The sequence below is a fragment of the Drosophila sechellia genome, chromosome 2R (genome assembly GCF_004382195.2).
Source record: "Drosophila sechellia strain sech25 chromosome 2R, ASM438219v1, whole genome shotgun sequence".
Lineage (NCBI taxonomy): Eukaryota > Metazoa > Arthropoda > Insecta > Diptera > Drosophilidae > Drosophila > Drosophila sechellia.
The window spans coordinates 10,270,268-10,280,234 of record NC_045950.1 but is presented as its reverse complement, the minus strand read 5'-3'; the positions used below and the strand labels follow the sequence as shown (position 1 = coordinate 10,280,234).

The 9,967-nt window shown below is 44.9% G+C and overlaps 1 protein-coding gene across 16 annotated transcripts; it reads right to left on the bottom strand.

Annotated features, from left to right (window-relative positions):
• Positions 1 to 1,085: 1,085 nt before the first annotated feature.
• On the bottom strand, positions 1,086 to 9,880 carry LOC6609102 (zinc finger protein 436). Of its 16 annotated transcripts, none has more exons than XR_004361370.1 (13): positions 9,009 to 9,880; positions 7,003 to 7,139; positions 6,865 to 6,944; positions 6,074 to 6,376; positions 5,528 to 5,724; positions 5,360 to 5,465; positions 4,967 to 5,291; positions 4,739 to 4,903; positions 4,531 to 4,678; positions 4,318 to 4,463; positions 3,641 to 4,259; positions 2,783 to 3,168; positions 2,302 to 2,394 (listed from the first exon to the last, which is right to left on the bottom strand). XR_004361370.1 is itself a non-coding variant. In XM_032715303.1 (12 exons), exons 1-12 carry the CDS (start codon positions 9,132 to 9,134, stop codon positions 2,227 to 2,229), a joined length of 2,520 nt encoding a protein of 839 aa, XP_032571194.1. In that variant the 5' UTR covers positions 9,135 to 9,880; the 3' UTR covers positions 1,086 to 2,226. The 16 variants fall into 16 exon arrangements, 14 of the variants coding, with proteins under 14 accessions (XP_032571194.1, XP_032571196.1, XP_032571195.1 ...); XR_004361371.1 differs by having other exon boundaries at positions 4,318 to 4,460; positions 5,363 to 5,465; positions 5,528 to 5,664; XM_032715303.1 differs by lacking the exon at positions 2,783 to 3,168 and having other exon boundaries at positions 1,086 to 2,394.
• Positions 9,881 to 9,967: the final 87 nt, after the last annotated feature.

Genomic DNA, 9,967 nt, shown 5'->3' with positions numbered 1-9,967 from the left:
TGAGACCGAATCATCGGCAGGGGCGTGCTCGAAATTTATGCGCAAGTTTCGGCTGTCGCATAGCCTCAAGTTCAATTAAGTTTAATTCAACAATGAGCCGAAAAACGCACATCAAGGTAAAGTGTGTCCATGTCAGCCCTTATTTGGCAGTTGGCCGAAATGTCGAGATCTCCGAAAATGTTTTTTTTACCGCCTGCTGCTCCTCCATCCATTGCACAATGCACTTTTAGGGCGACTTGCAAACGACATTCTCTTACGCCCGAATACCAAAAACGGATTCAATCGATGCCCATATGGGCATGAAGAGGAGCCCAGTCACGTAGTAGCATGGCGAATATATTATATTGCTCACTTGTAACTCAAAAAAAAAAAAAAAAAATTATAAACAATTAAGAGCCCTGGCGGCGAATGAATTGTAATGACTACGGGGGTAGCTGCGCATGTTGGACATTCTCGACGTGCTCCAGCCCATCCGTCGATCATACGAGTATGTATCTAATTTGTACTTCCATTTGGGGGGCACCTGTGGAAATAAATAGTGCCTTATGTATTCGCTTAGCCAAAACCATTAGGCAACTATTTGTGTTAAACTTCTTTTATCTTATCTGGCCTAACTTATGCCTTGGCATTCTACCAAATTTGCATATTTCGTACTTCCCTTTTCAACATTCCGTAAGTAAATCAATATTTTACTGCTGAGGTATTGCAATTGAGTTGACTCATAGTCAATATGGCAAATATTTGCGTTTGTTTGTTTAATCAGCAGATCTATAAATAAGTGCTTCATTCATTTTTGACAAAGGAAAGTTCCTTGGGCAATACGCTGGGCGACAAAACTGTATGTCCAAAAAAATGCACATGTCTTCTAATTAAGCTAAAAGAACTTGCTTCAAATAAAACTATATTCATTTTACCACAAAATGGTAAAATGGTTGTATCTAAGCCTTTTTCCAATTTTATGAATGGCATATGTGGCTCTTTTCTTATCAAAAGATAGAAAACTATATAATCAACAGATAAGACCCCCCTAATACATTCAAAAGGGTGAACGTACTTTTGTTCATTAACAATGCAGCCAGCAATGATTGCAATTACACGTTGGTTTGTTTATTATAATTCATATTTTCCTTTTGTATTTCTTTAAGGCTTACATATTAAAATATATGCTTAGTGTGTAGGTTCATTATTTATTGTTTCATTTATCCGATTACGATAATTACCAAGACTTAATGTAGATTTTTTACAGTGTGATATACGTCGCCAAGCGTGCATTGGATGATGATGATGTGGGTCGGTTATAAGAGTGTCTATTCTTGTTAGCTGCTTCTCGTGTTCTATTTGCATTGGATAATTTTTAAGTTAAGTTTCTCGTTTGCTGGATTGTGTTTTTTTTTGGGTTGTCAAACAATTGCAGTCACCTACGTTAAAGATCTCTCCCGCCTTACGTGTTGGTTATCTGTGTTAGCTAGTTTTTGTGCCAGGCACCTACTCCACATTCCTTAGACCTCAGACGACTCCGACTGGAGTGTCTGCGCTCTTTTGGACCTGTTCTGCATTCGCTTGGGCTTGTAGCGAGCTCCGGTTTCTGTATGTACAATCGAAAAATGCTGCACCAACGCGATTCTGGGCAGGAATACCCTCTCCCCCTACGGAACGAGGTGCACACGCCCACGATGAGGACCACGCAAATGTTAATCATGTTTCATGTTAATATGTATACAGTTTACACTTAGGCATAAATATTTTTCGTCTATTTGAATATAAGTTTGTGTATAAGTTGTGTTATTAAAAATCGTGTAATGCGTAAAACCAATTGAACGTAACGCTTTAAAACTTGCAACTCATACAGGTTGTTGTTTTAGATGCGACCAAGGCATCGCAAAAATTAACAGATACTCTACGTAAACCTATATATGTCTGTATATATATATATTATATAAGGTGTGTTCATGTCTGTAACGCTAGTTAACATTTATGTGTACAATCCGATTTCTTAACCGCTAAACTATGGCTAACTAAAATATTACATTTAAGGGAATCGCTTACGACGCATACGCCCCCACTCCGATGACCTTTCTGGTGGGGATCTGCCTGTCTCCGTCCAAGTGTGCTGGTGTCCCATTATGCGCTGATGCTGTTGCTGTTGCTACTGATGCTGTTGCTACTTTTGTGTTGCTGCTGTTGCTGTTGCTGTTGCACGTCCCATGTATTTACAGTTTATCTCAATTACTCCGCGCTCATGTCCGCCTGCTCCTGCTGCTGATCCTCCGGCAATACGCTGCGACAGATCTCGTACTTGATTACCTTTCCGTGAATCTGGCCATCAGGCATTATCTGCACCTGCACCTGCTGCTGCTCGCCGGCAGTCGCCAGTTGCTGCTGTGCGGCGGCCTCCTGTAAAAGTGGGGAAGGACAAAAGAGGTTTAGCTTCGGCCAGTGAAAGACTTTCGGCCATGTCAGCCTCTCAACTAGACTAGACGTCTATATATGCAGAAATAATATTAACTAATATCAACTAAGGATTACGCTCAGGCAAAGAGGGAACAAGCAACGTGTCGCACGCTTCGAAGAAAGGGAATAAGAATAAGAATGCACAAAAATGTAAAGATCATAGTGGAGGAGATACAGGGAAGACGCAGGCAAAGTCGACTATGATTAGGTAAATCTCAAGCATACGACAAACAACAAATTAAACAGCAATAACAACGAAAGACATACGAAAATCATGATGTACAGAAACACTTATAGACAATAAGCGATAATTTGGATATGTCATACACACCTAAACGCGCAAACTGAAGCCTTTGAATGGAATTCGATTTGATACTATACGATTAGATTGTATTCATTGCAGTGTTATGGGTTTCTTTTAGTTTATAGATTTTGGTAAGAGACACTCATAGACAGACACACCTTCACATAGGCAGACACACCCGCACACACATCTCACCCAGATCTGAACGGAATGGATCAAAAATCCCCAGTTCCTCTCGCATCTGAGTTTGAATTTACATTCAAACATGTGGGTGTGCGCTTGTGCAAATGGATGTTGCTCGAGTTGATTTTCGTTTGATTAGGTTTTAATGTTCATTTGTGGTTGTATTTATCATTTTTTTTCAGTTTTTCTGTTTCACTTAATTCTTAGTAAGAAGTAGTTGGTACAACAAGCTGCAAAGTAGTGGAGAAGGTAATGCGATTATGTTTCAGATTGGTTTCATTGGTTCAGTGGTACATATACGTATAGATGATGGATAAATGGGCGGGCATTGCTGATTAAAGTTGGACGCAAAACAAGTGGCACATTTAACTTAGATTACGCTAAATCTGCTCGCCGCTTCCCGACTGACTGACAAAGTCTTTTAAGAATCGTTGCCAATATGAATCGTTTATTGTGGATTTGATAACATTGCTTAGGTGCTTAGTATTTTACATGAACGTTAGGACCGCCTAACTTACTCCCAACTAGAATTAACTCTAATCGACTTAAGTAGTGTGTAAATATAAAAGCATTAAAGAGCGGAACGGAGCGTTTCGGATCAGATCCGGGATTGACGGGATATCGAGTTATGTGGGTTAACTGGTTATCTGATTTTTTCGGGCTATCGGAGAGGCACTGGACTGAAACTGGAGTCTAGCATACCTGTTGCTGCGATATGGCTGGCTTCGTCTCCAGATGCTGGCGCTGGTGCAGCATCAGGTGGTTCTTCTGGAAGAAGGCCTTGCCGCACTCGCACACGTGTGTGCGCACCGTGCAGCCGCCGTTCGGGTGACGCCGATTGTGCTGCATGAGACCGTGCTTGGCGGCGAATCCCTTGCCGCAGCTGGCGCAGAAATGCGACTTCGGTTTGTTGGCCGGCGCCACGGAGACAACATGTTGCTGCTGCTGTTGCTGCTGTTGTTGCTGTTGCTGCTGCTGTTGGGCCACGTGCTGCAGATGCTGCTGTTGGCCGTGCACGGGCATCGTAGGCACCGCGGTGACCACGGCTTGTGGATGGGTCGAGTTGGCGGCCTGCACCAGCGTGGTCTGCGACATCACCTGACCGGTGGACGATATGATCTGCACTGGCACTGGGCTCTGACCCACCAGATTCGGATTGGCCGTGACCACGGTGCCCGGATTCAGGCTAGCCGTGCTCAAGAAGTGACCCGGCAGCGCGGCTGTCAAGGCACACAGATCTGTCATTAGGCTCTTGTCGCCAGTGTGAAGGCGCAAGTGAAGTGCCAAGGCTTCTCGGCTATTAAAAGCACTGCCGCATTCCCTACAAAGATAAGTCAAGGGTTAACGTAGTTCCAATTGCTTGGGTTGCCACAACTTACCGGCACACAAACTGCGGTCGTGCCACGCCATTGGCATCCGTGGTGGATACAGTCAGCAACGTGGAGTTGCCCGGATTGCTCACCACGGTTATGGTCTGCGGATGCGTTTGCTGTCCGGCTTGGTGGTGATGGGCCTGCTGTAGCTGCTTGAGTTTGTAATTTAAATCAGTAAATTTCTATGCAATGGTTTCAATAAAGGCTCATCCTACAAACCTGTTGATTTGCTATGATGGTGGCACTGCTCGTGTTAGGATTGACGCCATTGTGCGCCGTCCTCACATGCTGGTGCAGTTCGGCCTTTGTAAGGAACCCCTCGCCACAGCTGACACAGGGATGCGCCTGCTCGCCGGTATGTACCCGCCTTTAAAAGATTATTTAAGAAATAATAATCACAACATAACAATATATGCGCTGTCCTTACCTCATGTGGGAAACTAGCGTTCGCTTTTGTAGAAACTCTTTGCCGCATACGGTGCACGAATGGGGAATCTTGCCGTGAATACGTCCGTGGTTAACCAATTGGAACTTGCGTGGAAACGAAGCTCCGCATTCGGCGCAAACAAATGGATTCAATGAACCGTGGAAGCTGTGCGGGAAAAACAATTAACAGTCAAGCCAGAAAATCAATAGAATTAATAAGCCAACTTACCGCGAGTGCATAATCAGGTGGTTTTCCTGCGCAAAGCTCTCACCACATTCCTCGCAAACATACGGTCGTTCGCCGGCGTGGAACTTGCTGTGCGTGACCAGGTGTCGCTTAAGCGGAAATGCGCGTCCGCACTCCTGGCAGACGAATGGTCGCTCACGGCTGTGGACCCGCGAATGGGTCAGCAGATGGTGCTTGAGGGTGAAGCTCTTCTTGCACTCCTGGCACTGATAAGGTCTCTCCGTGGAGTGAAGCAGCAGGTGAGTGTTGAGACAGTGCTTGTGCGCGAAGCTCTTGCCGCAATGGGTGCAGATGTGGGGGCGTTCACCTGTGGGGCAAACGGAATGATTAGGCCTGTTCATATGTTACGGGTATTCTGCCAGGAACAAGAACAACCACCTGTGTGCACGCGTGCGTGGGTTGTCAAATGATGCTTGAGCAGAAAGGACTTGCCGCACTCGTCGCAACTGTACGGGCGTTCCTTTTTGATGGTGGCGTCCGTCTAAAATGAAACAGGTTACAGGTTAATATACCACACTAAAAAATCCAAGGAGGTTGGCTTACTTCGCTGAAATGCATTGATTCCTGTAGTTCGGTCTTCGGGGACAACTCTAGTGTGCCTGGCTCCAACTTTAGGTTGGGTGCTTCGCCTTGCGAGTCCTCGTTATCCTCCAGTCCTTGTATAACTTTCTGTACTTGAACTGAAATACCAGGAAGTATGTCACCTAAGAGTGTTGTTGCACCGCCAACGGAACAAAAGCCAAATGGAATTCAAAGGAAGATACAAAAAAATAGAGAAGAAACAAAGGAAAAAAATCAAAGATCCGAACAAACTGAATATGCAAAATCAAACTATTTGGGTTCAATTGGGTTAATCAAACTTAAAACAATATTAGACAAACTAAACACAATGGCAAAATCTATGATTACAACGTAACCACGCAACCAGGTAAAAGCAACCGGAACCGAGAGTGTACCAATATGCCGGGTATTTTCCGGTAGGATTACTTCAATCGGGGATCAGATCTGATTGTAGTGTGTAGTGTGTGGAGGAGTAGGTGGCAGGAGGGACTGGATCAGGGGTAACAAACACAGATTTGAGATGCTTACTTGGTGTCCCGCCGGACGCATGGTGATGGGATCCATCGGCAGCGGTGATCGTGTGCGTCTGATGGTGGCCGGCAGCGATGGCGCGCTTGATCAGGATCTCGTTGCACTCCTCTTGCGTAAGATGCAGTGCTCCGATCGAGCTGAAGTGCGACTTGGCCGCCGCAGATCCGGCGGTTAGCACCGTCTGTCCGGTCTTCGCATCAACAATGCTGCCATTGGTCAACGTATGGTGGTGGGCGAGACCCGAATCCCCACCAGCAGCGGCTGCTGCTGCTGCGGCCGTGGCCGGATCCACCAGCAGATCTGTTGTTTCAATTCGATGGGTTGATACGTTTCATTTCGGTTGGAGGAAGGTTCGATCAGCCCGCGCCCGCCGCCCGCCAAGTGATGAGGTGTTGTGTGTGTGTGTGGTGTTATATGGTGAGATGGTAATGTTGTAGTTTTTGTGCGATGCAGTTAGCGAGATGATCGGTGGGTCGGTGGTCGATCGGGTGCAATAGCAAAATCGGGCAAACACACAAGCACAATGGGATTTATCGGAGGAGATGGTGGATTTTGGGTTTCGGTTTCGGGTTCGGTTTTTCGGGTTGAATTCAAGGGCGAGCGAGATCGAGCGAGAATTAAAAAAAAAATATAAATAAATTAAATAAATAAACGGGAGTAGAGAGAGAAAAACAATCGATTAACAGAAAACCCAAAATATATAGATAATCACAACACAGTAACAGCAATGCGTGCAACACTGAATCGAATCGATGGGTTTCTGATTCGTCTAGAATCGATCCACTTACAGTTCTTGTCGAGGCTCAGGACCTGCTGGTTGTTGTCCTGCTTCTTGACCACCGTCGATGCTCCGCCGGCAGTGATAACTCTGCAAGGGATTTAGAATTGTTTATATGTACATTGGGGATCTCTTTGGGCCAACGCACCTTTGTGTTCCAGGCGGAAATGAAGGATCGTTTACGACGAACATACGACGAACAACATTATTTTTGCCGCCAGCTGTAAGGCCTTTGACATCCTTTTGAACTGCCAATGATCCATCCGTCGATAGTAGATAGGGCATCTGGAACAAAGACTTTTAGTAATCCTGGCTAATGGGGATAAATTAAAGGTTTGTTCTTATTTCTGAATAAACTTAAAAATGCTTATGTTGTAGGAGTTGCTTGTTTTGTTTACACGTGGTCCTTGGAATTGCGATTTTATAAAAGACTGGCTTACAAATTTATTTATAAATGCTTTGGCTAATGATTTCATTCACAGAAAGATTCTAAATCAAACAACAAACACTCTTTTATATAAAAGAATAATAAATAAATAATATTTATATGTACATTGCACCTAGTCATTCCTACGATTCTATACAAAAAGACATAATATATTAATGACCAAAAACCCATTTAAACAAATGAGAGGAAGTAAACTTGTGGCTGTTTTATTGTTCAGTTCAAACTTATGAATGAATTGACCTTCATGAACCTTTTTTTTTCGGGGAACTCAAACTTGGCAGGTAGTACAGTCGTCACCAGCTATGCTAAGATCTGCAGGCTGTGATTCGAGTTGTTGGCGGTTGATGCTTCTATTGGCCAAGTGCTTGTCTTTTGTTTTCGCTCTGATTGATAATAACCGCCAATAACCACGCTACACCTGCGCAGCCAGCAGTGCGGCAACAGATGATAGACGATGAGCGAGGGGGGAAGTTGGGCGCTGAGAGCGGGAGGGGATGTTCGCAAAAAGCGCGCCTTTTTCACTCTGTATGTGTGTGAGTGCAATTGGACATCGTGGCATGAGAGTGTGTGTGATGGGCGCCAAAATGGTGCGGCAAAAGTAATCAAAACACACGCACGACACCAAACGCACACTGGGGAGCACACGTCATTTCTGGTCGAGTGTGCGTGCATACATACATATACACACATACAGAGGGCAGTCAGCGCGGCGAATTCGGCACTGACGCACACATGCGGAGATATCGGGCGCGCAAGTGCGGCGAATTCGCCGCGTTTGCCATTGTGTAAGTGCCCGCAAATATAAACTAAAAAACAACAAACACAATTTCTCCTGTCAATTGCACAACAAAAAGTATTGCTCTCAAAAAAAAAATGAAACAAACAACAACAAAACTTATGGATAAGCAATAATTATTAATAGAACTTAAATTAGGTTAGCGATATATGCATGAATAGCCTAGAAAAATATCGATTGGCATCGATTGCCTGTGCCAGCTGCCAGACTTTTGAAAATTTCACGACCTTCCCGCTAATTAATTGCTCCGATTTGCCTGTGGGGGGAATTTATTGCTATTTATTTATTTACTTGCTCGCCAGGTGCGCGTGTTGTGTTTTGGGAATTTCTCTGCACACAGAGCCAATTGTGTACGCATTCGTTTTACAAATACCAAATTATGAATGTTTACGAATGAAATGGAAACGAAAAAAATCCGTATGGATGTATGGTAAAAGAATTCTAACACACTCGCTCCATCCCCCCCTATTAACATACATACGTACGTTCATTCGTACATATTCGTATATTCGCATGACAACGCAGTTACATAAAGCGTGTGGCGTATGCATATATACGTTGTACATGTACGTAAGTATTTATGTCGCAGTTGCTGTCGCTCGTTTTCCACGTATACCGTATACGTGAATGCCATTCGGGCCGTATACATACACAGTTCGTTGCCGAAAGCAGCGAGTGTTGGTGAGGCGAGCGAGTCCGTGAGCGAGTGTAACGCAGTGCGTGTGTGCGTTTGTGTGTATGCATTGGTGGGCCACAACACAATTCGGTGTGGGAAAGCAACAGCAACAGCAGCACCAACACCCACACACGCACGCACCTGGAGCAACGTGGGCAAGAGGGGGGAAATATCCTTAGACTGGCAGCTTTCAACGGGTTTATCAGTATTATAGAGCTATAACTTTGAACTCACCGACTCCCCGCTGACCGTATAGTTGATGTTGGGCGATATCTCCAGTACCGATTCGGCGGCGCGGTTGCCGTTGTCCGCAAAACCCCAGGTATAGCCGAAGGGCGGCGGATTCTGGGCGGCACACATTATTTAGCACAATGCGGGTTGAGAAAGACAGAGAGAGGGGGAGCGGGGATTTTTTTTTTTTGGATGGGAGGACGGAAGAGAAAAAAGCGCAAAATTTCCAAACGCAAATGTAATTGCACTTCTCGCTTGCTTGTGGTATATGTAGGTATGTATGTATGTATTCTAAAGCACGTACAAAATACTAGCCTCCTCTCTAGTAGTAGTAAGTGGAAATTGGTAATGGTATTTTTGAGGCTGTGTTCGAAGCCAAAATGTACACAACAAATTCGAATACGTTTGGGGGGGTCTCTTTCAAGCACTTTTTCATCAATTATTCGTTATGTTTTCTTCGTTGGGGATATCGCACTGCGACGAAATCGAAATAAAATCACCGAATTCGCTCGCCGACGACGAGACGGGGGCAAGCAACTACTAACTATATAGGACCGAAAAGAAAGTCAAGTTGCTCTGGCTGCGGGCGCCATTTTTTTCCGTCCCTCGGTCTCAACGAAAAAAATTCACTTGGCGTTGGGGAACACACACTCCATTGATAACACACACTCTCCGTTTTGCGTTTTGGTGTCGCCTGGGCGTGGGTGTGCGTGTGCGCCGATGTGTGTGCACGCGCCCCGTGTGACGATGTGCAGTTTTTGCAATTAAATTTATAAACAAAACACTCTTTTTCCTTCAATATAATTCACAGACACAGACACCACTGAACAAATTCCTTAGTGTTCGTGCTTCTCGTTCTCTGACGCCATCTTGTGTGTGCGCAGGCCAGGGTTACCGAGGCGCCGCAACTGTCTAATATGGGCGGTCGGAGGTGGCAACGCTGGCTGGGCAACTAAAAGTGT

Coding starts and splice junctions, on each gene's coding strand:
- LOC6609102 (XM_032715303.1), bottom strand. CDS start 9,134: ATGTGTGCCGCCCAGAATCCGCCGCCCTTCGGCTATACCTGGGGTTTT. Junction 4,904..4,966: donor CACCTGATTATGCACTCGCG/GTAAGTTGGCTT, acceptor TTTCCCGCACAG/CTTCCACGGTTCATTGAATC. Junction 4,679..4,738: donor ACGCTAGTTTCCCACATGAG/GTAAGGACAGCG, acceptor AATCTTTTAAAG/GCGGGTACATACCGGCGAGC.